This window comes from Vidua macroura, chromosome 13, assembly GCF_024509145.1.
Source record: "Vidua macroura isolate BioBank_ID:100142 chromosome 13, ASM2450914v1, whole genome shotgun sequence".
Taxonomy (NCBI): domain Eukaryota; kingdom Metazoa; phylum Chordata; class Aves; order Passeriformes; family Viduidae; genus Vidua; species Vidua macroura.
In genome coordinates this window covers 11,336,986-11,364,656 of record NC_071583.1, presented here as the reverse complement: position 1 = coordinate 11,364,656, position 27,671 = coordinate 11,336,986, and the positions used below count along the sequence as shown (strand labels likewise).

Here is a 27,671-nt window from a genome sequence, read left to right as displayed (position 1 = left end):
TATAGTGAAATAGACTATTTTATTGCTGCACACGTGCTCACAGATTTCTTCTTAAATATAATGTTGCTCTAGTAAATTTTACAATCTTCTTGATTCAGCAAGTGGGTAGTAGTAAAAAGGACAGAGGCAACAAAACACATAAAGGACACTGGCAACAGAAGAAAAATCAGAAGGTTTTTATTTTGTGATAAAATTTTTTGCAGCAAGAATAAAGTGAATTCAAATTTAAGTTTTGTCCTGGCTCATCTTAATTACAGAGCTTGCCTGCATGCTGACCATCTGCTTATGCATGCTTTTGGATAGCCCTATTTTGCCAAAAGGGATAGGGGAGAGTTAAAGGATCCCGAGTAATTGGACAATCTGACAGGCCTCACAGATGTGACCACTAAGTGCACACAGACAGATGAGGCATTTGCCTGGAAGCCCACGTGGACTTGCACTGCTGGGGAGGCAGATCAAAAGGCCACGCTGACCTTTTCTCCCACATGTACAACTGCAGCCTCACTTGCTCCACACTTAAGGACGCAGGAATGGAATTATTCAAGAGCAGCCATATGGAAAATGCTTCCCAGCACTGCTGCTCCCCCTCTGTCTTCCTCCTGCTTTGCCCACTGCCAGTGTCCATTTGCTTTAGCAGCTGAGGCATCTGCAGAGGAAAGCATTAGCACATTCCTTGATAATCCTGCTTCTGCATCTCGCTCAGTACAAGCAGAAGGCAAAGGCCACGTCCTGTTCTCTGGTGGCTCTGTGCAAGCCTCGTGGGCTGTCACAACCACTGCTGTGGAAAGCCAACTGCTAAGATGTCAGAAGCGGAATTTCTGCTGGAGAAGGAGAAGAGATATGATAAACTAAACATCCTCCTTATGTTCACTGTTATCTTCAGCTATATACAGAGGAGAAACATAGGAGAACTGAACCAACTGAGTTAAGCTGCTGGTTTCTGTAGCAGATTTTCATGAGCCTGACACTCCACTCAGGAAGAAAACAAGCAGTTCTCCTTTCACCCTTCTTTCTCCAAAATATATGGGACTTCATATTAAAGCTTCCTTGATAGCCCTTCACCCTCCCCGAGTTCATGCAGATGTCTTCATCTGTTGTGCTGGGCTCTTTGGTGGTCCTGTCAAAGACACACTGAGCTTAGAAGTGGACATGGAGGTACATTCCACAAATCACAGAAGAAATGCACAACTCCTCTCCATGTCACTGTCCCAACAGGAAGCATACACCTGCTGCTTCCTGCTTCCATGCAGCACACTCCTGTAGAGGGACACATCCTCCATCCTCATCCTAATATGACTGCAGGAAAAAAACCACAACAACTCCTTGCACTTCTTCACACGGGTTTTCAAACAGAATTGAAGTACACGCTGCTTGAATAGCCCTGCCACCACCATCCGCTGCCCCAGAGACTTGATCTGCAAGAGACACCACTTAAACCCAGATGACAAAGTGCACATGATCTGGGGTTCAATTATATCAATGAACCTCATCCCTGCTCCCCCCACCCCAGCTCTATCCACAGCTTCTGTTAAGTGCAACTCAATCCTGACACATGATTTTGCCAAAGTCTGGCTTTCCCCAAGCACAGTGGCCAAAGCCCAGAGTCCCCTCCTCATAACTGAGTGCAGCCTGCTCAGTGCAGGTGGTGCCCAGAGTCTGCCCATCTACTGCCAACAGCTTCAGTGCAGGAGAGGAACAGGCAGTGAGGCTGCAGCTCCCACTTGCTGTGGGGTATCAGTCTCTCACCTGGTGAGATTAGCAAAGAAAAAAACCCATCCTCCCAGTACATCCACACCTGAAGCAAGTCCCTGCCAAACCCAGATCTCCTAAGCCATAAGAGACACCACCACTATTATAGAAAACAACATGCTGAAGCTGCAGGGGATGTTTGCCCAGTTCCCACATCACATAATAAAAGCACACCTGGCACAGTATATTTCAAGCTCTTGCCTCAGGAAGTGACCAAAATGATTGTATGAGGGGGTCACAGCAGCCCAGTGCCTGTGCCTGTGCTTCACTTAATGCTTCTTCTCCCTTGCCCAGCATGGGAAAGTATACCCAGCCTGCACCCTGGGGACCCTCCCAACACACCATTCCCGAGATACACAGCTCCAAGGGCAGCTTATTTGGCAAGGCAAGGTTATGCAGGGTTATCACCTGCTGATTAGTGCCAAGGAGAAGGAACACCATTACCCTCATTAAGAATCCAGGCAGACAACATTAGATAACATGACCTACTGCAAAATACAGATTCAAAAACATTCATTAGTACAGACAGTGAATTTCCTGGAGATCAATGAAGCTACAAGGCTCAAGGCTGAGCAAAGCCAGAAGGTCATAGAGTGGGACAGCAGCCCCATGAGAGACCCAAAAGGCCCCTTTCCTTTTAAAAATTTTCCAGTGACCCCTCTTCCCAGACCCACCAGCAAGTCAGCCTTGTTCTACCACAATGGACAAAAATAAAGGGAAAAGTGCTATTTCCAAGAAGAAGGTGCTTCTGTCCCCTCTTAAAAAGGGCTGCTCTTCCTTCTTTTGTGCATTGAAAGCTATTGCTTTCTAAGAATGGAAGGATTCTGGTCTCTACTGTATTCCCAAAGATGCTTGTTCAGAAAGCAAAATTTTTAAATTCTGAGCACTTCAAAGCAATAAAAAGCTAGGGAAGACCTGGAAATCACGTGGTGGGTTTTTTTTGTGTTTTTCCATCTAAGTACTAAAATAGCAGGTGAAGACAGTGCCTTCCACATAGCCAAGCACCTCTCTGTCCCCGTTAGGGAAGCACTGCCCAGTTCTGACAGTCTTATAATACTGACAGTGGCAGTGCTGACCTCCTTTCCCATACTCTTATTAAGACTTTAATCCAGTTTTCTTCCTCTGCTGCTGGTAATTCAACAAATATTCTGGCATAAGCCAGTTTCCAAAGTGTGATATTGAACCACAGAATGGGATGGGCTCTAACCCCAGGCAGTAGGAAGTCCCCAGAACAGCTCCCTCACCATTCCCAACAGCTCTCAGTCTCCTCTCCACAGTGTAGTGTACAAAGGAGCAGCTACTGACTTAGGCTGAGCTTTGGGAGCTACAAGAGAAACAGAAAACCAAAGTAAAACCAAACACAAACCAGAAATGCAAATGTCCAGACACAAATAAATTAAAAAGAAACCATGCCTGAAGGTAGATGGGAAGGAGGACAAAGAATGGGAAGTGGGACATTCAGACTCAGATGTTCTTGCACTCCGAGCCAATGCAGTGAGGGCTGTGCAGGCTGCATATGACAGGCAGGGATTGCACACATCAGCACTCGAGCCCTATACTGGCCAGGAGGTTTTCTAGAGCTTCAAGTTTCTGGTTGGCTTCCTCAATGGCACTGTAAGTCTGCACATTGCTGGTGATGTGGAAGCGGATGTCATCGACCAGAGGGATGGAGTCAGTCTCTTGCCGCTCCTCCACGGCCTCTGCGTTCTCCTTCACGGCAGCTGCAAACTCCTCCAACTCCACCAGCTGGACCAGAAGGACAAGAGAACCATTAGGAACACAAGAGGACACATAAAGAGATGCAAAGGGTTGGGATAATGGTCTCAGACACTGTTAAAGGATCCCACAGAACAGAAAGGAAAGCTAGGATACCTGGAGACCCAAATCCTCCTACAGACACCACTTGGAGATGCATCCTGCCATCCATCCAAAGGAGACAGTAATACTCCAACAATAAACAGTCTCAGCTGAAGGTAATCTGCACCTCCAACACTGCCCTGCAACACCCTCTAACTAAGCATCCCTGGTTCTGGTATTGGGGCACATGCACATACATGATATTCCCCCCAAAAAGGCTCCCCAGCAGGAACCAGGAGATGTTGCCAGACACTTTTAGGCAAGGTCTTCTAGCACAGAAGCCAGTGGGTGCTTGTGCCCATTTCAGAACTGGGAGCCACAAATTACAATTCTCCCTTGACTCAGGCCCATCACCACCAGCAAGGCAGCTGCTCTGCTCTGCACTCAACCTGACAGAATTGGGTCACCCATGAATGATTCTGCACCAGGTTCCCCAGGAATGTGTGGTGAGCTGAGGGGTGAGAGGCAGCTTCCATCTGTCTACGCTACTGAACTGTGCCTGGGCACAGCAGGTTGCTGAGCTCTGATCTGCTACCACACTGCCAAAATCTCTCCTTGCTGCCATCAGTGCATCTCCACAGGATGCTGGCAACCACTGATGTCTGAACATCAGCTAGGGTGGCTCTGTCTGTGCCAACACCCTTAAGAAGAAACACTGCCAATGCAGGGTTCAAGGACTCTCATTCAAGCTAGAGAATGGGGAACACAAAAGCAAAGCCCTACCCTGATCATTACTTGGGATATTCAGCATCTTTTAAATCCTTTTTCAGAACCCAGAATCTGGGTACATGCTGATGTGTCTGTCATTCCCAAGCTATACACTGAGCAAATTAACAGCCCCAGAACCATTTCCTTCATTGTTTTCTCACACCAAAAATAATTTCACACCTTTCAAGCTGCAGGTGAAAATGTTACATTCCCATGTGAGCTGCACAAGCCATTTATAAAGATCTGTCTCAGCATAAAAACCCTTCATAGGTTCTAGTTTATCCTTCCATATGGCAACTTTCTCCACGAGTCCTGAGACTAAGCTATAATCACTCAGGTTAACACTTAAATAGAGCCCCATAAAGAAAGCTTCAGTGTTAAATTCATTACTTCTTGCTGTTCGACAGCAAATTATCCACTGAGCAAACCCCTACTATTTGATTTTTCATCCTGGAGGAGATTAGAGGTCACATTGATTTTTTCTATCTAGAGCATTATGCCAGGAAGAATTTCCCCCAGCAAACACTGAAAAACATTTCCTACTCACCCCTTTGGCTTCTCCAGGCTGCAGCTGGTGTATTGAGGCAACACCATGGTTACCTGGGCACAGTGGCTGAAAGTTCAGTGAAAATCACCTGCCCCCGGTACTTGGAAAGCTTTTTGGGCAACTTTTTCACCCCACATTCCACAGAGATGTGCTAGCCAGGGACCAGAATCTGGCTTATTGTGGTGACATCAGGTATTATAACACTCCTGCTCCTCTGTCCTAACCCACCATGTGCCTTGCTACTTAACTGCTGCTCATATCCTGGAAGCACATTAATTCAGAGAGGACAACTATTAACTACAGACCAAAGCACAACCATTCAATCTGTTGTGTCTATGGCTCAGATATACGGGCACACGTGTGCCATGGGGAGTGTTTCAGTACCTTCTCGATGATCTTGGCCATGTACTCAGTGCACTGGTCCTCCAGTCGGGTCAGCTGGAACAGCTTTGCAATCCTCCAGATGCTGATGATGTTGTCCTCGTCGAGGATCTGTGCCAGGGTCCTGCCACAGAGGCGCTTGAGCCCGGGCAGCAGGTACATGTCTGCCACACACAGCACGTCATAGGCGTTCTCTGGAGACAGCTGCAGTGCAGAGGGGAGTTACTGCCCAGTCCTGAGCACGCTGCCTGTCACTGGCAAACTGATGTGCTGTTTGCACATTACTGGACAAGTGCTGACTATGGACAGACAGGAGCTCTGTTTTTCAGAGCGTCTCCCACTCAGTTACCACAGAGGAATTTGAAGCGCAGCAGAGGGTTTCTCATGCTGCAGGTAACCCCTCTAGCTAAGCACAGGGCAGTGCTGAAACACCCAAGTGCACCTGGCTGCTAAAAAACATTCAGTGTGACAGTGGCAGGTTGATTTTACCAGACATATTTCCAAGAGACAAACAGAAGAGGCTGGCAGGACAGAGAACCTTGTTCCCACATTTTTCCTCCCATTTTATACCGCTGGACTCGCATTTTGTGAAAAACATGCAAAATTCTCTTTAAGAGCCAGCACAACCTCCCTGGCATGGGGGGTACACTCAAGGACAGAAAATTGAACTCAAAATAAACTGTAGGTGAGGCCCAACTGGGTAAGAACACATTTCGCACATCAAATACTAGTGGAGCTCTAACATGCCTTCAGAATGAACTAAATTAATGGACCAGATGCTCAGACTTAAACTGTTGTGAATGGCCTTTAACATTTTAAAGCTCTTGAGCAAGAGAACCACCTTCCCATTTCCTTCTTGGGTACTTGGAAGTGATCTGAGGATAAAAAAACCCTGTAGATAAAGTTGGAGACACCACCTCCAGCTTCACTCAGCCTCTTCCCCTTGGCCAGGCAAATTCTATTTTTGTCAGCCATCTGCATCACTAACCTGGAACTAGAGTCTCTCTCTGTTCCTGCTAACATGAACTGCAAAGAGCTCAGTTACCCACATCCACTCTAACAGTGGATCTGCAGGACACTGCATGCCCTGGCTGTGGACGAGGCAAGGGCCCCTGCATTTAGGGACAAAGCCACACTGGTCTGGATGGAGGAATGATAAATGCTGCATCCTGGTCCACTCTCCTGATAACCAGTGAGCAGCAAACACTGTGTGCACTGCTGTGCACATCCATACATGTGGTTGCTCACTCTGACAACTGCGAACAACTGATTTTTTATTCCTTCACAGCTGTTTGCACCTGTGTTTGGGGAAACAGCTCCCAGCAAGTGACCCAGCTGTGTAACACCCTGTAGCAGCTGGGCAGAAGAATGCAAGATGTAGGAGAGCCATGCCACAAGGGCTATGCATGCACATGGGATAACAAAGCCCTTGGCATTATTAATAAATGCTGCTTTGTCCCTTCATAAGCTGTGGAAACCTCAGGAGTTGGAGGTGTTTGAGCCAGTAGTATTAATGGCTGCAGCTTCCAAGTGCTTCATCAAGGAGAAACCTGGCAAATATTCCTCCAAGAACTGCCCTCAAGCCTACACAAGAATTCTGATCAGCAACTTGTCTTTGTGCCTGGAACCCTTTATGTCCTCAGCACTCTTCCCCATAAATGCAAACATTGTCACTACTGCATGGCAGAGAGACACCATAAATCCTTTGCAAAGAAAAACATGGAATTGAGAGTGCTGATACTTGGCTGGAGAAACACAGGACAGGGAGAACACTCCACGTGTAAATGTGGAACTTGAGCTATAGTCCTGTCTTTGTAACCATTTTTTCTGGTAGTTTCTCATGACAGGTGAACTCTCTGCAGAATCTCACATCTTGGCTACTTGGTTTGAAACCCAAGCCATGCACCACTCTGCACACAAAACATATGAGTAAGATCCTTTTAACTCCTACACATTGTTGTTGGTCTGTTCTCTTGACCCAAACCCAGACAGAGCAGCTGAGGCACCCTTTGGAAAGGAATAGCTGCTTGGGAAACATCCTTCCTGTGAATCATCACAAGGAGAGCAGGCAGACTGGGGAAGTGCAAAGGAACAGGGTCAGGCTGCAATGCGAGGGAACAAGGTCAGGAGGATTTTCAAGCAGCTTCTTTCCCTCTCTGCCTGCCCTTCTTTCCCTCTCAGCCTTTCAGCAAGTGGCTGAGGCAAGAGTGCAGGCAAGTGAAGGGTCAGCTCTCTGGCATATCAGTAGCAATCCTGCCCTTGCTGCCTGCCAAACACATCTCTCCTCACTGCTACCCGCAGGTGAACAGATCAGCAGAAACAAGGTCACAGCTGTGTGCACTCTGTGGATGTGGCACCTAATCCAGAGCACAAACATTGCCTGGGGGAAGTGACACTGGCAGGTGCAGCAGCATCTCCAGTCACTGCACTGATGCCAGAATGTGTTCTGGGATCTTGCAGAGAGACCTGCTGAAAGCATTTGCCACAAAACCAAAGCAGGAAGCTAATTAAACGCTGGGATTTGCTGCATCTTCCATTAGGCTGAAAACTAAGTGGGTAAGGGTTATTTTGTTACTGCCTGCAATATTGAGCACAGCAAGGCACTGGTCTCACAGTGGAACATTTGCCCACCCCAGTAATAAATAACAGCAGAAATAATGACTTGCTACAAATGGAAAAGTAGGCTATGAGTAAGGTTATTTGCCACGACTAAATAAGCAGAATCTCTCAACCTATCCAGATCTCCATATGTGTTCAATCTGCCATCTACTGGCAGATGCTTCTCTTATCTTTCCACAGAGCCCAAGAGGGAAAGCTGCAAAGCCCTGTATTTATCCTGTCAATAAACAGCACGCAACCTAATTTCCAGATTTTTATTGTGGGATAAAAGACTACAGATTTGCTTCCTGAACATCATGCACATGAACTACAACCCTGCCTAGCTAATAGCATACCCCAGTATGTGGATTCCTGAGACAAAAGTGAAGTAACAGTGTAGGTCAGTGAAATTTAAGAATATACACACAGACTCTGCTCCATATTTAGAAAAATACTGCTGAAAACACCTCAGAGCTCACCAGCACTGAAGGAAGGACCAATGGCTGGCCTCACCTCTGTATCATCACTGTAGATGTAGTAGAGGACTCGGATGAAGATGTCTTCTGAGATGTTGTGCAGAGTCACCACAGGGATGCTGGGCTGTGTCTGTAACTCCTCACTCTCACTGAAATGATCTTCAAGAAGGGCTTTGAAATAATCACTGCGACCACAGAAAAATGCCTGGAGATGAATGAAAAACCAAAACATTGACATCTTGCTTACTACACCAAACCAAAGGGCACTACCAACCAGCTGTCAGAGCAACTCAAAGATATTTCAGAAGTTCAGACTCTGTAACTTTGATTTTCCCTACCTTTTAAAGCTGCATCTCCAATATTTTTCCAGACCTTATTCTATCCATGCCTACACTCAGAACCACAAAAACAAATGGTAAACTCAAGAGATTCTAAATTAGCACGGCACTAGGGCAGGATCTTGAGTTGAGGTTGGATCTCAAAATTCATTCTTAGTGCTGTTCATCTGCAGATCAAACATTCCTCTCTCCAGACACTCAACTCCTGAGCCAGCAGCAGCAGATTTTGCAGCTGTGAATGCTGTAGCTGAATTTATAAATTTATCTCCACACCTCTGCAAGAAAGGCAGACCTTGCTGCTTTGTTAAATGCTTTAAATGCGGTTTTCCAGCTGAATCAATGCTGCTCCTGCAGAGTATATCCAGCATAGGAGGAGTGGGGGACACAAGTAGACTAGATTCATGGCAAAAAGGGAGGAGAAGGAAATACAGCACAAGCACATACCTTATGGCACAAGAAGTTGTAGTCCTCCACACGGAAGCACACGTCGGGACAGCTGTTGAAGTTGTCAGTGCTGTCAAACGGCAACTCCCCAAAACCAACCTAGGAAGAGACACCAGAAAACCCTTCCTTTAACATTCCTGCTTTAAACACGTTCAGGGTCCCATGTTCAGACTGCTGTATTTTCCCAGAAAATGCATCCCTCTATTTCCTCAGCACAGTGCTGAACATCAGAGATGCTCTGAACACAGATTCCAATGCCAGGAAATGAAGAACTTGCACTCCTTATAAGAGACATTCCTGGTACAAGTTACAGCTGCCTCCTTTATTCATGGTAATTTCCTGACTCTCCATACACCTTTGGAAAGTGTTTCTCTGCCATCTAACAAGGCAGATAACCAGGTGGAGGTGAAGTTTACTTCATGCAGTAGGTATCATAAGCATATTGGAGCTTAGGACCAGCCTTTTACTGGGTATGTGTAACAACATACAGATTACATCCATGTATACACCAATTTCAAATGGTTTGGATACAATTATTGCTTCACTTGAATAATCCAACATTGCTAGAGCACATTTTAGATTTTTGATTTGATTTGCAGCCAAAGATACTGTTGTTGCAATATTAATTCTCAAGTGAATTATTTTAACAACACACCTCCACCCAATCCCACATGCCAACAATGACAGCACACACCAAAAAAAAAAAGCCTGTTTGCCTTATGTTATTTTAAAGTGATACTTCCAAATATTTTCCCTTTCACCTTATTCTATATACAGTGTAATTCAATTGTAAAAAAAAAAAAAAAAAGTTTATAGTCACAATCATGTAGCCAAGACAATCTCTGGAAACAAAAGTTTCCCCTGGTTCTTGCTTTCCATAAACATGTCCCTGAGGTACCTAGGGTAAGCAGTTTATTCCTGCTGTCTCTCATCCAAGAAAATTACATGCCAAGTTTGCACCCAGGAAAACCCTGGGCTGTCAATAAAGATTGGATTTGTGATAGCAGACTGTCCATTTCCAGCCCACCTGCCTCCAACAGGGCTTCCAGCTCTACTGAGGAGCCACATGGCTCCTCCCTCCTGAGCTGAACAAAGACACAGACTGGAACACACTGGGTGGGAGCTCTCAGCCTGGCTCAGTGAGGTTTCTCACCTCAGTGATGTTCTTGGATGTGGCAAGGCATCAAGCTGGCAAAAGCTCACACCACCACTGACCATGGCAACCCGGACCCATTCACCACGCTCTTTGTCTGTCCACAGCAACACTTGGCAGCTTCTGATTCCTAATCACAGGAGAAGCCCAGTGATGTAAATCATGCACAAGGCTGTTGCAGTAATGCTGGCTCTCCATAGCACCTCCCTCCTGCAGTCATGCTCCACTGGGCAACTCCTGTTCCAGAAGAGATGCTGCAATTCAAAGAATGTTGCCCACCTGATCTATCACCTGTTTTTCATATAGCTACAATATAAAGGGCAATGGCTGCAACACAAAGGGCATCACCTCATCAAAATGAGATTAAGTTGTCCCATTTGTAGATGCCTCAGGCTGCTATTTTACTGTTATTTGTGTCTTATATGTCAAGGCTTTGGTCCTTGGTCCATGGTCTGGGGATCTGCAACCTCACTCTGTGGCAATGTGTTACAAACAACAGCATCATGATGCAACTGCCCACTCTGTTTGCCTTGCTGTTCTCCCCACCCTATGCCCACAGCTTCCATGTCCTCTCCTACAAATTCTGACAGAAATCTGAAGACTACGGATTTGCAAGCACATCACAGGTAAAACAAACCTAGAAACAAACTTTGACAAGATGCCACTCTGTGGCACAGGAATTTTAATTGAGATAAATGCCACATCTCCTATGTGCATCCTTTCTTTGCTCTCCTTTCATTGTCCAAAGGTAAATCTCTAAAATGAGTCTATCCCTCTGGAATGGATATGGGAGTGTTATTTGTCTCAGAGTTTGTCTTCTGAATTATAAATTCCTCTGGGCTCAATTTCCTGCTTCTAGCCTTGCCTGGTCCCCACTGTGCTGCTCAGGTTTACAAGGTTATTTTCAATTCCTACTACAAAAGCAGGTTCATGTCTTTGTTCCTCCTATTCAGCATGAAGTGGCTTTGCAGAATTTTCCCTTTTACTCCCCTTTCAAGTCTCTACTACTTCTACTCTTCTCCCTTGTCATGCCTGAGGAATCTAATCTCCTTTTCAGGATCTTCCTGCAGAAAATTGGCTTATTCTTCCCACCACCCCTATTCATACAACCTCCTTCACAGGCCTCTGTCCAGGCAAAGCACAGCTGCCAAAGTCAAATATTCTACCCAAGGAGCACAACACAGTCCAGCCTACAAGGTTCAAACACATTCACAATAACTTAATAACCATATAGAAATACTCTGAATACTCTCACTATCCTCCATCACACATAGAAGACCAAGTCTTTGCTGCTGCAAATTTCCTGTTAGAGCTTAAATAGAAATGTTGCTGGAGGCAAAAACATAGAAAACAAATCAGTGACAGCAATTTGTACCTTGGCCAGATTATCTCAGCAAGAAAATTGTAAATAAAACACAGGGGTTGGTGATGGAAGAGAAGATTAGCAGCTCACAACCAGATGCAAGTGAATTGGATACAAAAAAACCCTAAACTGGAAACATGTTGTAAATATTTCAGTTCATCTGCCTCTGCCAAAAGGGCAAAGCAAAGCACAGGAGTCACTGCCTTGCACAAGCACAGTATTCAGATGCAGACAGACAAGATGAACCCATGTACTTGTTTCAAACTGTTCTTCCTATGCATGAGAAGACCTAGTTTTACTGGTCTGGCAAATGGTCTTTACTGGTCTTTACAAACTGGCAAATGGTCTCTTTTTTGCAGCCACACCACATATCAATATGGATGGAAAGAACAGTATTTATTTCATGGCAAACTCTGATCCTTTAAGTCTGATTTAATCTTGGTTTGGAACATAAGATCTCAGTTAAAAGGTAACTGAAAAATAGTTACAAGGAAACCATGTGCCTACAGGGTCTTATACTGGAAGCCCTGGAGTCTGTAACTCAGAGGTCACCTGGCAGACATGAAATGAAGAACCAGGCAGAAAGTGGGAAGCCACATGGTCTTTTACAGTTGCCTGGCTTTTCATGGTATTTTACTTAAATCTGTCACTGGTAAATTTTATTGCAACAAACTAAGGAAGCAGCTGTTGTGGACAGAAAAATCCTGGCCATTTCTACTGTAAAAAAAAAAAAAAAAAACAAAAAAAACAAAACAACAACAACAACAAAAAAAACCACCCAGAAACAACAACCACACTTGTAAAAGGAAACACTGGGGAAAAAAAAGGTTTTCAAGCACAAATAGGAGAGAGAAACAAGGTACCAGAATTTTAAATGTGTTTGAGATTGCAAAGAATAGATAGTTCTCAGTCTAGAAAATAATAATGAGCTGCAATTGGATATCAAGCATCCATTATTTTTTAGTTGTGTAAGATACCACTAACCATTAAACTGAAATGCACAAATTTTCGTACATTATCCAGGTATCAAAGACATTACATGCAAATTATTTGTTTATACTGAAACAGAAAGCTGAATACATCCCCATTTCCTATATGATATTACATGACATGCAGCAGCTCAAAATGTTTCTTGCCAAAATCTGGAAATGCTGGCTTTTATCCAGAAGACAAATACCTACTTTGTTCTGCATAGCCTGGACAAAAAAAAAAAAAGTATGCTTCTCTTTAAAACACAGATGTCTGTGTGTGACTATTCACTTGCTCTTGACATTTTAGGTTACACAGTTTTTATCCTATTCCTTGAATGGCAGCAAACTCTGCAAGAATGAGGATGTGCAATGCCTCTGTCCCAGAACAAAGATGCCAAATTCATAGAATTTAACAATTTGCAAACATTAGAGTAAGAGATAAATTACAAACAAACAAAAAGGAACAAACAAAAAGTACCTAGAGAGAGAAAAATGGGAATCTTTTAGAATTTTTCAGGCTTAAACAAAGCACCCATACGTGTGCATGGCACGCAAATTCCCTAGTGAGCAGGTGTGTGTGCTCATGCCCTCTTCACTTGTACAGCTGTAATAACTCTAATGCTGCCTTCATTCCAATCTATGAACACAGCAAGAACACCACAGCTCACAATTCACAGCACTGTCAGATGATTACACTATTCCAATTTCCTCCTTTCCTTCCAGCTCCTATTCTACATGAAAGAATTAAGAAAGAGTTTCTAACTTTAGAAGAACAACTTAACAGGAGTTTGCCATCAAGGTCTGGAAACAAGCAATCAAATAGGAAATATTCTTTTTATTTGTGAAGTGACTTAAAATATATGTAAATCTCACTATTTTGGGGCCCATGATCCTTTTTTTAATTCCTGGGGAGGTAATCTGAAGCTTACTTAGAGTATCACCTCCCTTTAAAGCCTGTAAACATACAGAAAAGCATATTGAAAGCCACAAAAAATGTACAGCTATTTGGAGGAGGCAGGTTACACAGGTAAGATTTCTGAACTGGTAGTTGTAAACTTGACGGAGGAAAAAACTCCCTCTACAGTGAAATATATCTGAAAATAGCCAGCACAAAACATGTTGGCTTATAAAGGTAAGAAACCTTATTCATGTACACACACACACTCTGCACCAGGTAGGTTTATTTGGCAGGGAACAGAAAGAGAAAAGGCAATAAAACTTTGCTATATCATTCAGTTATACAACTTCTGGGCACAGCAGCCACCTAAAATGAATCCACATTATTAAACACAGTGGTTGGTATAAAAAAGAGGGAAAAAAAAAGGACATACGTAAGACCAAAATGAATTTGTTGATGTTACAAAAAATACCAGATGCAGAAAGAATGAAGACAACTAATAGTTATCCTGTTCTGCAAATGGGAAAGATCCACATATGTGATCCTAACTAATAATATGATGGTATTTTAACATAGCCATCATCAATTTGGGGGCTATGTCTGAGGGCTAAGACATAATTGGGAAAAGCAGGTCTATTGCCAGTCAAGTTAAATTCTCTTCAGAGGGACTCACATTTCTGCTGGAAATATTTTCAGGGTTTGGAAGCATCTCTCCAATGCAGTGTGTCAGTTCCTAGTAAGCAAGCCCAGTAAGCTTTCCTTCACCTATTTATCTCTTTGGGCACCAATGACTGCTGCTACAACATTTCTAATTCTCAAAAAGGATGGCAAAGAGAAGAGCTGGGGGCCTTGTCCCATTGTAATGGGGAAATCCCCACCAACCACATGGAAAGGGTTTTATTTACCAAGATCCCTGTTGAGGGGAATATCCAAGGGGAAAGACCAGCACCGACAGCCTCATTACACAATTTTACAGCATTTCCAAGCAATAAAAGCCTTTCAGCACTTGGACCACCAGAAAACAAGCAAGCACTAAAGTCTATATAGCAATGACGTGAGTGGACACAAGTGAGCAGACATCCCAACCCCAGAGAGCCCACAAGGAGTAGAAGTGCTCCCTACCCGCAGTTCAGCTGGCAGGGCGCAGTCTGCCAGGAGAGCCAGGTCTTCCTGCAGCCGGCAGTTACCTGTGGGCTCAATCGTCAGCACTTTCACACAGGTCCCCGGCTTGGAAGAGACTGGAAGAAGCAAAAAAACAAAAGAGCAGAGATTCCTGAATTCCTCTACAAATATTCTCTCCCATTTAGATAAAAGGCATGCCAGGAAACCCAGTATTATTGCTGTTCAGCTTTTACTGCAAAACACACACATTCAGCATCCTTCAGTGCAGCCTGAGCAGGGCTAGAAGGGAATGCATGTATTGTTGTCTCTCCGCAAACCTCCACTTAATTCCTTATCCTGGAATATCAACTGTGGGAAACAAAGTTGTCACAAGCATATTTCAAGCCCAACTTGCTCTTTGGAATCCATGTCATCAATTACAGTTAAGGACCATGGATCAGGCTGCCCTGATCCCTGCAGAAGCCACTCACACACTGCTTTCCACAAGTACCCCTACAGCTAACAGTGTCACCTAAGGTAAAGTCCATGCCAGGGAGTTTTTAAAATTAATCTGCTTCCTTTCTGCTCTGTCACGTGCTTTCACTGGCTCCCACTTCAGCTGTGCCATCCTGACTTCACTGCAAGGAACAAAGGGATTTATTCTTGTTTAGCCAGTAAGTTCAGCAGGTATGAGTCTGTCCTCTACTCCCTAAATCACAAAGACCCCAGACTCCTGCATGTGCCTGACCTAAGCATTACTACCATCAAAGAGCTCAAACAGACCATTCACAGACAGCAATTTCATTTGCCTTTTTCAGACCTAGAGTGTCTTCCCATCCTGTCTTATCAGCCTACACAATAAAACAGCCCATTAAAGGGAAAGCAAAATACATGATCATACTTTAGTGGTCTTGCTATGACCAAAGTTGTTGTGGAGCTCATAGAAGCCAACCCTAACTTCAAACGAGTGGCAGCCCAAAGCAGACCCACTATGATACAATGCTACTGTCAGCACAGCCTTTCTTGTTTCTGGCTACCTTGCTCCATCACCTGAGGTTTGTTTCCAGGTCAGCATGGTTTGGGGGAAGAACTGGAGCATGTAAGACATTCAAGAATCCCTGGCATACAAGGAAGCATGTGAAAAAATATAGAGCACCACTGGAAAATGCCAAGTTGTGTTGAGGAAGCCTTAAGATACTGTTGGGAGCCAGAGAGACACAGAGTTAACTCCAAAGCATTCTGAAGAATTTCTGACAGGTATGATTCACCACATTAAAACCCCTCACAGGTGAATCACGCCACCTTGAGACCTCATTTCTCCTGACATTTTGCACAGCATTACACGAGCTCCATCAGATGACTCCATTGGGTCGTGGGCGAAACAAGACCACGACGTGCCACAAACAAGATCTGCACCCCCTCCTCCACATCACTGCTGCACCCATCAAATATGCCACCACTGTACCTCTCCATAGGCCACATATCCCGGAAAGATTTCTGGAAGGGAAAGGATAATCTACCAGTACAACATAGTCAGGTACCACGATTGCTACACACAAAGTTCACCAGCAAGGAGACAGGCTGCCCTATTAGCATGAAATGCTACCCTCAGATAGATGACTTCCAGGGTAAATAAGCTAAGAGGAAGCCTGGCACCAACACAAACCAGACTGAATGCATTTTCTCAAAAAGCCCTGATCACTTACACACCAGCATGAGAGAAGGACATTTCTTACTTTGCAATTAGAAATTCTTCATGACAGAGAGAAACTGTTACTTACTGTAACAGTCACGAGGTCAGGCTCTGTAAGTGCTAATGGACTCAGCAAGTTTTAAGTAGTAGTTAAAGCAAAGAGCTCTTCTCTTGGGATACACAGAGCATCTGTGCACTTTCCCAGTGACACAAAAGAACAGTGATTTTTCTGAGAAGCAAATCTATTCAGACAGCATCTCAAATCCAAGGGCACAGCATTTGGTATCTTTTCTAACAAAGACAACAAAAATCAAAGTTGCGAAATAGGAATAAGCTGCTGGCTGTCAGCAAGGAGCAGGGAGCATGCAAGACAAATGCAAGAAAGATGAATGGAGGGGTTTCTGAAAAAACAACATAAACAATGCAAGGAGCTGAAGGGAATAACCAAACTGTGGTTGAAGTTCAGACTGGGTTTCTTCCCAGTCCAGCACAGCTGTTATGCACTGAACATCACCTACCAATGTATCAGCTGCCTTGGTTTTCCTGCTCAATACTTCTTTGCAGTCTTCTGGTTAAATTGAGCCAATGTACCACAAAACATAAGAGTCACAAATAAACCACACTAAACTCCAAAAACCTTCAAAATGTTCACACTCAGATGCATCTTCTTCCCAATGGCATAATTAGCTATAAACACAGATTCTGCATATCCAGTGTCTTTGCTACAATGGTAAGCATCTCCAACTTTGCTCTCACCCTTTTTGGCCTAAAACTTGTTGAAGTAACTGTAGAACATTTATTTTCTAATACATGTATTTTTACAGGAAGGATTATGGTTTAATCTGGACAAATTGCTTGAGCTCTTCCAAACACTGCTTTTATAGCCACAATATACACACAGGGGAAAACAGACAAGCATTCACACCCAAATATATCTCAGGTGCAACAGAAGGCACTGGGTCATCCTCTTCCTGTACTACTGTCTGTGCATGCCAAGATAGCAAGCGCTTTTGAAATACTGATTAACTCTAGATAATGAGATTGCAGACACTGCAATTATCCAGTGGGGCTGTAGAAGCTCGAGTTCATCTTGTTTTCTTGTTTCAACTTCATAATACAGATGTAATACATGACCCTGCTCTGCAAACCTGAATCAGATGTCTGTTCCACAGCATGCACTTGGAACAGGCAGAGGTTCGTAAAACACTCAAAGAAACAGACACCCTTTGTCAAGTGCCAGACATGATGTGATCTAAGATCTTTCCAAATTTTTAACTTCTATAATTCTTACATATATGCCTTTCTGCAGAATCAATTTTTCCTGGCTTCCACGTGAGATTTAAGAAACAAACTTTTAACAGTTGTTCTATTTGTTTGAATCTGTCATAAATAAAAATCAAGACTAGTACTTCCATCAGTGCTTTAAACCACCTATTCATAGTCTTCTGTCAGGCCTCAAAATTGAAAAACTGTTCCCTCCCCAAAGAACAGAGAAGTTAAATGATTTGTCCAGTGCCACTGTATTTCCAAAAAGTGTTTTTATCTAAAACTTCCAACTAACCTGAAACTTTACTTCATTGTTTTCCATCTGAAAACCCACCAAGAAGTCAGCTTTTTTGCAGTTCACAGATTTAAGCACCTTCTTTTCCTTTCACAATATAATATGAGATTTTAGCTAAATTAATTAAGATGAAATGTCTCAGCTAGACCATGGGAGAGAACGATAAAAAGGAAAAAACAGATCTCCGGCATCTCACTGAATTACTCTGATATCAAAAGATGATACAAAATAATTTTGTTACCTGATTTCTGAGTAGCTTTTATTTTATAGTCATTCACCACTCCCCTTTTCCACCACTTATTTAATACAAACTGATACCTTACAGTTTTTGTAGATATCAAGAAATGCATTTCTAATCTCTTCAGGTCCATGTTTACATTTGTGTTTACAGAGCAGAAGTAAGACCTGTGACACAGGTTCCATAAGGACTTGCACCCTGCCCTACATGGGAACAGCTGTAGCACGGTAATCTTGTACTCCACCACCACCAAACAACTGTACATGTGTAAAGGGAGACCTGCACACGGTAATATCTTCCATGTGATTTGCAGATGAGGAATTTCTTGAGCTAGAAGCATTCTATCAATTATGTCCTGTAGCTTCAGGAGGCTGAATAATCACAACTCATATTCAAAAGGAAAAGGTGGAACAGCTACACCCCTGCCTCTTAGATCAGGGAAGAAGATGCTGTTGACTCTAAACTATAGACTGCAGTCTCTTCTCAATTGAAAATTAACTTGATTAAAGTAAAGAAGTTAACTCAGAGCACAGAATGAGAATCAGAAGCGTTCAGCCTGAAGGTTTTGTTATAATTTTTTCTGCTTCGTGACTAACACCACTTGTGCTGCTCTGATTGTTCTTCACGTGTGCATCAGCCTGAGCTAAGGAGGTGAATGATAAACTCCAAGTGCTGGTCTTCATGCAATAAGCTTTGGATAACAAAAAGTCCTTAAATAGAGGACTGTTTCATTTGGTTTGGCACATCTATGTGTTACTAATATACACATGCTTTCAGAAATACTTCTTTGCTTTTAAAAAAGGAGTTCTATCTCCCTCTGCACTCATTTTGGGCCAATTATCAAATATTTTACTTTGGTTAGGATCAAATAAATGCAGAAAATTACCTCTAACTGTATATATTTTATCTTTCTGGGGATTTAAACAAGCTCCATGTTGGAAGGCACTTCCCAATATATACTCCACCATGCTCAATTGAATGTCTGGCAACCACAGCCAAGTCCTGCTGCCATGGCTGCTCTACTATAAAGAAAGCATTCAATATAAATTACAAACATGTATGTGTCAGAAACTACTACAGCTGCCCTACAGAAAGGCCATGACTGCAAACTATCATGCAAACATGGAAATTCCACAATAGAATCATTTTCTGGAAGCCCCAAGGACACCATGAAACATCTACCATCACACTTTGCTGTTTCTCCCTGAAAGGGCACACAGGCACAGCAGAGACAACAGCAAGTCAAATGCTTACCAAATTCATAGACTTTTTTACATTTGGTCTCCAAATCATCGATGAGGTCCTGCAGCCGGCACTGCTTGGCCAACCTCTTGCAATCACTGACATATTCTACATCGATATCCAGACGACCTGTCAAGATGAAATGCAGTAAGCTCATTTAATCCACAGGATTTAGGTGTAAAAATGGCAAAAAATAAGATTTGAAGACTTGATAGCACAGAAATTTAGTAATTAGATATATTGCCTCACTTTTCAGCATCCACTTACAACTCAGTCCCAGAAGCCAAGACTTGGTATTCCATCACCACCACTTAAATCAATAACAGTTTGGCATTTAATTCACATTTCCACCCTCGAGGGGTTTACTCTAATAGCTTCATTCAAGGGACCAAAGACCAAACAGGCTACACAAAACATGTCTAATTCCCTCAGAAAATCAAAAAACAGCAACACAGCAGCAGGCATGACAGCCACCATTGAATATCTGGCTTTGGGTAAGAATAGACTTTAGACTCACAAGTCTTCTTCCCAGGATCTTTTACAATCGCTGAAAATGTGGCAAGGGACATTTCTGAACACACTGTATTAGAAAGGAAGAGCCTTGAAGACAATGTTAATTTTTGGCACCACCTCCTGGCCTGAGATAGTTCAGCATTTAGCATGCCTACATTATAACACTGGGTATTTTCATAGAAGGTTTAAGATCAACTTCTGTTCAAAAAAAATACTAGAAAGTAGTCAAAGCATTCAGCACACATTGCTCAGGTCTGCCAAACTGAAAATGTCCTACATGGGAAACTGGCTTTTCACCACCTTACGAAGCTGTTACACCAGATGACAGATTTTCCCTCCTTAAGTTAAAAATACAGTCTCCACATCCATCCAACCAATCAACCTAAGCTGATTTTGGTTTTAATTGACTGTATAATTACTGGCAGGACAACAACTGGCAAAAGGTACAAACATCTTGGAAGAGCTGGTGATTGCTCACATTCTCCCTTTCTGCCAGCAGAGAGGATTTGTTGGCAACTCAAGCACCCAAACACTGCTGAGTGCAAGCCTGTGCCTCTCAGTGTAGAGGCACAGACAGCTGCCCACCAGCCATGCAAACAAACACCAGAGGGCAAAGTCATTTACCTGTGTATAGATACTGCAGAAGAGCACCAAAGGCTGCTGGGTTAATCTAAAATAAAACAAGAGAAAGTTACATTTGGAATCACCATGAATTTAACAATAAGTTAGAAACATGATCCTGAGCAAGTAAGAAAAAAAACCCTTTAAGTAAGAACTCACACATGATGACTTCCTTGTTCCTCACATAACTAATGCTGTCACTCCACCTGGCTTACACAGCTCCTTACTGTTTCAACTGATACTAATCCCTCAGGTACCTCAGGGGACAGGACCTGACTAATGGAGGAACTCAAGAGACATGGCTGTAATATAGGCTTTGCAAAATCCAGGTTTTCACTGATCATAAACATTTCCATGTCTTCCTAATTCCAGAGGAAAGATGTTCTTGTACAAAAGGAGAGAAGAGCAGTGTTCTGAGAAACTGGAGTTATGTTTGTCACAAGAGGATTTGCACTGCCAGAGTCAAGTTACAGAAATGTGTGCCAGAGAATTGGTGGTTAATGGATGGAATGCACTTATGGCCTATTTAGTTCTTGCTGGAAAGGCAACAAAAGGGACTCAATTAGTGCCAATTATGGAGGTGATGTCTTCACCACAGACCACCTGTCCACCAGGAATTAGACAGACTCAACTCATCCCAGAGAGGGGTCATGATGCAGCTGGCAGATGGTAACAGCTACATGCTACTGCAATTAATTAAGATATGTTTGAGTCCATGACAGAGGGAACAAAGGGAAGGTATGCAATCTGCAGCTTTTTGTTATCTGAGAAAGATGCAATTTTACTGCATAAAGTGCCTCCACAAGCTCTTCTCCACAACTAGGGTTATTCTGAGCCCCAGGAGCTATTCACTGCGGAAGTTAACCCTCAAATTCACTTTCCTCACCCAGCTGGAACAGCAAAAGAAAGGAAAGAGCTGGAAGCACAGCCTTGCTCACCAGTGGGTGCTTCAACACTATCATGTTTTTCCCCTTCCATTTGGTCTCAAACATCTCTGCAAAGTAGGCGCTGCGAGCGCTGAGGATGCAGCGGTGGGCACAGAAGGATTTGCCATGGACGATGAAAACAATGTCACTCTGGTAACCCTGCTCCAGCAATCTGTGAGGAACAGAGAGAAGGGGAACTCGTTGCAGGATGAAAAAGGAAAGAATGGAGTAATGCTAGTGGGGAACATGGTACAATTAGGTCTAAATTAACAAATACCCATGGGCATTGCAGTCTGAGCTGGTGCTTCACATACTGGAGTGGGATGCCTCACTCCCTCCCATAACTCAAAGAAGTTTTGTTAGTGCAACAGGGAGGCTGGAGAAAGAAATCTTGCTGTCTTAGGTGAACACCAGGAACAGATTTTAAAGCAGAACTAGATGCCACCAAGCACATCTTCAAAAGTTAATACTGCTTTTAAATTGTCAGATGTCAAAAAAAATCCTGCAAAATGACACAGTTTCAAACAGCACTACTCTGCTACAAAGATGCAACTTTCCTGCTCTCTGGGCACTGTCAGTGCTCACGCTTTAATCATGTAACAAACAGGAGAGGACTTCATGTCATCCACCCTCAGAAGAAGGAAGGATGTGACAGGCATGAAATGCAGGCAATTACCACATCAGAGGTGAAGCCTCACTTATGCCTTACATGCACATACCTTCATTCTTCAAAAGGAAAAAACCAAAACTGCTAGTTTTAGAGTTTACAGCAACCATCACCAGTGTTTGTGTTTCCAATGCCCATCACTCCCTCCATATATATCCTCACAAACATCCTCAAGAGGTCAAATCAGGTGGACATCAAGCATCACACTCCTTCTAGAGAGCTGGACTGGTGCACAGAAAGGTGTGGAGTCACACACAGAGATGCTGTCAGAGCCTTGAATGCTAATCTCAATCTCCTGCCAACTAACACACCCTTCCTTCTAAGCGTCTTGCCTCAAACCAAACAGAAGCATTAGGTTTTTACTTTTTTCCTCCCAGCTGTCGTCCTTTGTTTCAATTTTAACACAAGGTCTGCTTGAATGAGAAGCAGAAACCAGCACATTTTAGCTTTCATGTATGCTCAACCCTGCACCATCTGAGCCACAGTCACCAGGGCAGTAATAAATCACCCTACAAAATTCTACTTCCCTGGAACACAAAATCTGATTTTACTCCCATAAATGAGTTTCCTTCCTCCCCTCTTTTCCTACAGCTTCAGAAATTAGGATACTGTAGCACTCGGAAGATTGTCAGATTTTTTTTAGGACTTATTAACGCTTCAGTTTCAAAGAAAAAAAAAAAAACACAACAAGGTTTTAACATTTCTAAGTCCGTCCAATGGGAAATAAAAAGAAAAAAAAAAAAAAAACAACCAGCAAGTCTGTAATAACATCAGAGTTACCAAGGTAGAGAAACAGCAAGAAGAAAAGCTTGAAACTATTCCTCTACTCCTGAACAAGTTAGGCTGCCACTCAAGCTCTAGCACAATGTGGGACAGGCAACTTTCAGAAGTATTTTAGCAAATTTTAACAACCAAAAAGAACTGGACAATGTCACTTTGAATCAGTTCGAGGCTTCTTAAAGTGCTTTGTTTCACAAATGAGAAACATTTTATCTGTGTTGAAAATTTCAGTTTGCAAGCTATAGTACCTTCAGGCCTGAAACTTAATTTCAGTTGACATACTATCCTAAATTGTTGATGTGGTTTTAGTGATCTGATTTTGGTTTGACAGTCAAGGATGACAGCCTAGAGCTTCTGCATTATAAAGACCAGCTTTCTGTTGACTCGAGTCTGTACCCAACTCACTGGAGGCTACGCACACACACACCTGGAGATGATCCCTTAGGGCACAGAGGAACATCCCTTAGGAAGCTCTACATGGCCAGGAATGAGAGAGGGTACTGATCAGCTGCCTTCCAAGGCTGCCCTGCACAGAGAGCTCGAATATGCAGAAGAGCTCAGGAAGGCTGAGGGGATGCTCTGCCCAGGCTCACGTCCTTACCGCTGCAGGAACACATCGTAGTAGTCCCTCTTCATGCACTTGGCTGTGATCTGTTTGTACTCCTTCAGCAGCCGGCGGATGGCATCGCTCAGAGCTCCGTACAAACAACGTTCTCCATCAAAAGTGTTTGCCTCACACTTTGCTCCTGTAAAACAGGCACAGGCCAGCAGGCAGAGTTAGATCCTTCTCCAGCGTCCCCAAATGGTCACTAAACAAGTGTGACTTCTGTCTGCTGACATGTTTCACTGTGGTCCCCTCTGCTGATGAGCACACTGACAAAAACTGAGCTTCCCTCACACGTGTACAATCTAAAGCTGCCCTCCCAAAGACAAATCCCTTTCTGAGGAAGTCATAACTTGTTTAAACTGACCTGTGTAAAAAGCCTCTCAGCATGGCTCCAGCACTGTTCTGAGAAGACAAATCTCACTGAACAAAGAGTGCAATCATTTCTTGGGCTGTTAAGAAGTCCTCCTAGAAAGTATTTCTGCTTTGTATAGCCTCTTTAGGTTAGAACCTGCTAGAAATTTGGAGGGCATTTGCATTTTCCTATTTAGAATTACAGAAGTGGTTGATTAAGATGCTAGGAATGAAGTAGAAAACAAAACTTTTTGAGATGTGACTCTGCACTCTGGTTCCTCTGGCAAAACACTACCAGTGCTTAGGGGAATTTGGGTGCTGAGAATCAAATGGGGGCAGGCACTTGGCCTGAAGAATTGGTCTCGCTTTGTTTGAGATTAGTAAAATCCCTTTTAAGTCCTGCTTACAAAGCCAGGCTATCAGTAGAGTACAAGAAAGTTTTACACAGACAATCCTTCCTATGAGGTACAACTCTTAGATCTGCATATTCCAGCACCACTGCACCCTCACAAAACATCAGCTGTGATTTTAGAAAATCACAGAGAGCTTTTAGAGTAATCACAGACAGCTTCCCTTTCTGTGCATTTTCAAGATTTCAATCAAATCAAGAAATTTTAAGCAATTTCAAGAAGCAAATTCAAGCAGCAAATGGCCTGCAAGAGATCATGAAGATGCGTGCAGGGCTCCCTCTGTAGCCTGAGATCACTGATCAGATGGTTGGTTGTAACAGAAGAAGTTTCCACAAGGCACAGCTAGAAGGACATACAATCCCAACGGACCAGAGAAAGACACTGCACCCATATCAGGAGGACACTTTTGCTCACCATTGGCTAGAAGATAACGTACAAGCTCCTCATGTCCACACAGACAGGCGTAATACCTGACAATAACGAGACAAAGAAAATTAGAGATGTAGTAGGAAGCAAAATTCAGTGTTTTGGCACATCACCACACACAGATCACAGCACTGAGCATCCCTGAGAAGCTTGGGAGACGACCCCTCATAGGAGTGAGGAATCACTACCAAACAGCACAGAAGCCTGATCCCAGCAACAGACTAAGCAGGATCTGTTCCCAGCAATCTTAGGCACTGCAAGGAGATCTCAAGGTCTCAGTTTGGGTTCAGCCTCTTCTGTTGCACCACCAGCTGGCAAATCCATCCTCATTTTAATGGAGATCATTTCATGGGCACTCAGCAGTCCACTGAATTTTCAAAAACGCTCCTTGCTCTTTCTGTTGCCAGTCTGACTGTCACACGCTATGCCAAGGAGGGAACAGCACCCACACTGGGTGTACAGCAAATCCACCCCGCAAAGTTCTACTTCAATGAGTTTTGTTTTCTCTTTCACAGTCTAAGCCTTTCATGATTCTCTTTCACAAGGACCTCAAATTATCCTACAAATTAGGAGAATCTTGTAATGTGCATTGCAGCAGCCAAATGTTAGTCTACCTTTACTTTGGGAAGTTATTCTGTACTCTAAATATATTACAGATGTCTAAATGTCCTTTGGAACTGTAACAAGCTCACAGCACATCCCTCAGCACCTCCAGGATGATTCCTCATGACCTACTGCCAGACAGACCGTGATCCCACAGTCACCTGGCATTTTACCAAGCTTTCACCTGAAAAGACTTGCTAGAATGCCATGGACTTTGGTGGGGGAAGAGCCTAATCTAGCCAAGAGCAGAGTGCTTAATCCAGGTAATTTGGTCACAAAACCCCACATCAGCATCACTACAGCAAGCCCCAGTCAAATGGGGAGACAAAGACACACTTAGCACAGCACCCACAGGGAAGAGAAGCAGAACTACATAGCCGAAGCTCCAAAAAAGCAGAACCTGAGACATTTTGTAACAGCACTCATGGCTGCTGATGCAGAGAAAGTAAAGGAGCTCTGAAGGCCCTACCCCCCGCCCAGCCAGTGCTCCAGACTGCAGCACTCACAGGGGTGTACTGTCCCACTTATCACGGACATTAATTTCCACATCTCGCTGTTCAAGAAGGTATCTGGAAGAAAAGGGAGAGAGCAAAGTTATAACTTCATGCAGCTACTCACTCAGTCACATTCTCCTCTTTCTGAAGATGTAACTTCCAGTTCATAGAGTAACTTCCAAAGGTATGACAGGATCTTGCACTGGACTTGGGGAACTGTCAGCTGTGGCTGAAGGGGCATCAGCCAAATCTTCAACCCAAAGAATGGCCTGGGAGCTCCCTTCAATTTTAAGTGGTGCACATGGGGAAGGAAGGCAATCAAATGCATCTCTAACAGGGCAGCAATCTCAAAAGAAGCCTGAGTACTTCTGCAGTACCTTCACATTCCCCAACAATGCTCCCAGCCTGGATGCTTACAAATAAGCGGCCAATTTTATGAGGCTAAGGCTGGACTCCCCTCCTGCTCGTGGCTTTTCCTGACAAAAGCAGCATCAGTGTCACGCCAGACTGCTCTTAAATCCTGCCACTTCCTTGTCCTGCACGTTTAGGCTGGATCCAATGCTGCCAACACTCTCTCCTTGACACCTCTAGAAGCCAGGTTTTGCCTTGCAGACAAATCTCCTGCACAGCCTGGCTGTTGTTACAGCCTGTACTGCAACAACCACATGTAAAAGTTCCTCTCAGCCTTCACAAAGACTCTCGAGTTTTGTTTTTTTATCACCCATCACGAGTCCTCTCTTTCACGCCCTTCACCTATGTTGTCTCAAACTTCAGGTTCCTCTGAACACATTCAACACAGCAAGCAACTCAGCTCCTTTCTGCTCAGTCCCGTGTGGTCAGTTTGTCCCCCTGCTCTGACAGGACTCTCAGACTCTCATTTCTCCACCATTACTTCTATACAGGCCATCTTAAACCTCTGTAAGACCATCCCTCAGACCCCTCCTTCTTTAGTAAACCTGCAATTTACTGCTTGCAATGATTTCATCTAACACAATCACAACAGATAACAACATTCTCCAGACCTTATCTATCTGCACACTTATCCTTCACTAGCAAGCACCTTGAAACAGAGGTTGCTTTGATTATCTAGCATATCACACATTAAGAAATGGAAGAATCAAGTAGGATAAAGGGGTGAAGAACAGTTTTAGATTCAAACCATGAGATGCAGGAAAAAAGCTTGTTGTAAACGCTGAACCTTGCATTCACCCAGCAGACAACAAGCCCATCTGCCTCCTGATCCGAAATCACTGCAGTTAAGCTCTGCTGCTTTCAGATGAGCAAGGAAACTTGTCCTGAAATGGTAGTATCCCCATATTTCTCAGACATACTCCCACAGTCTACAGCACAAAGTGTCTAAACATTTCCATGACGATTGCGTCTCAGGGATCCAGCTTCCTACCAACGCAAATACCATTTCCAATGGTAAAGAAAGAGCAGCTGGAGAGGAGCCTTGTGCAAGGACATTTGCCACAGGCAGCATCCGCACCCACGAGCACGCAGTGACCGCCTGACACCTGCCGGAATCGGGCACACCTCACCCGAACCTAAGCACCCCGGCAAAGCACCCCGGCGAAACCCCAGCTCCTCGGGGCGCAAACAAGCGGCATTTATGTGACAGCCGCCCTGAGGAGGCCTGGGACAAGCTTCAGGTGAACACGTCCCGGCGAGGCCCGGCCGCCCCGACAGGCCCGGCCCCGCTCGCCCGGTGACCAGAGCGGTTAAAGCAGCGGCGGGTACGAGGCCCGCTCCCCGCCCCGGCTCACCGCACGCGGCTCACGTCGCCCTTCTTGCAGCTGGTGAACAAGTCGCTGGTGTCCATGGCCGGGCCAGGCCGCGGGGCGGCGGCGGTGCATTGACGCGGAGAGCGGAGAAGCGGCCGCGGGGCCGGGCCGGGCCGAGGGGCAGCGGCGGCGGGGCGGGCACGGCGGGCGCTGTAAACACGGCGGTGGCAC

The 27,671-nt window shown here is 44.1% G+C and overlaps 1 protein-coding gene across 4 annotated transcripts; it reads right to left on the bottom strand.

Moving 5' to 3' along the window:
- Positions 1 to 27,671, bottom strand: ABTB1 (ankyrin repeat and BTB domain containing 1). Of its 4 annotated transcripts, XM_053989280.1 has the most exons (12): positions 27,483 to 27,671; positions 25,729 to 25,791; positions 24,608 to 24,663; positions 23,427 to 23,571; positions 21,391 to 21,550; positions 20,456 to 20,501; positions 19,331 to 19,447; positions 14,606 to 14,721; positions 9,099 to 9,197; positions 8,354 to 8,521; positions 5,246 to 5,446; positions 1 to 3,495 (listed from the first exon to the last, which is right to left on the bottom strand). In XM_053989280.1, exons 1-12 carry the CDS (start codon positions 27,536 to 27,538, stop codon positions 3,289 to 3,291), a joined length of 1,434 nt encoding a protein of 477 aa, XP_053845255.1. In that variant the 5' UTR covers positions 27,539 to 27,671; the 3' UTR covers positions 1 to 3,288. The 4 variants fall into 4 exon arrangements, with proteins under 4 accessions (XP_053845255.1, XP_053845256.1, XP_053845258.1 ...); XM_053989281.1 differs by lacking the exons at positions 25,729 to 25,791; positions 27,483 to 27,671 and adding an exon at positions 25,841 to 25,978; XM_053989283.1 differs by lacking the exons at positions 25,729 to 25,791; positions 27,483 to 27,671 and adding an exon at positions 25,692 to 25,710.

Coding starts and splice junctions, on each gene's coding strand:
- ABTB1 (XM_053989280.1), bottom strand. CDS start 27,538: ATGGACACCAGCGACTTGTTCACCAGCTGCAAGAAGGGCGACGTGAGC. Junction 20,502..21,390: donor TAGTGTTGAAGCACCCACTG/GTGAGCAAGGCT, acceptor GTTTTATTTTAG/ATTAACCCAGCAGCCTTTGG. Junction 14,722..19,330: donor TAAAAAAGTCTATGAATTTG/GTAAGCATTTGA, acceptor TGCTTCTTCCAG/TCTCTTCCAAGCCGGGGACC.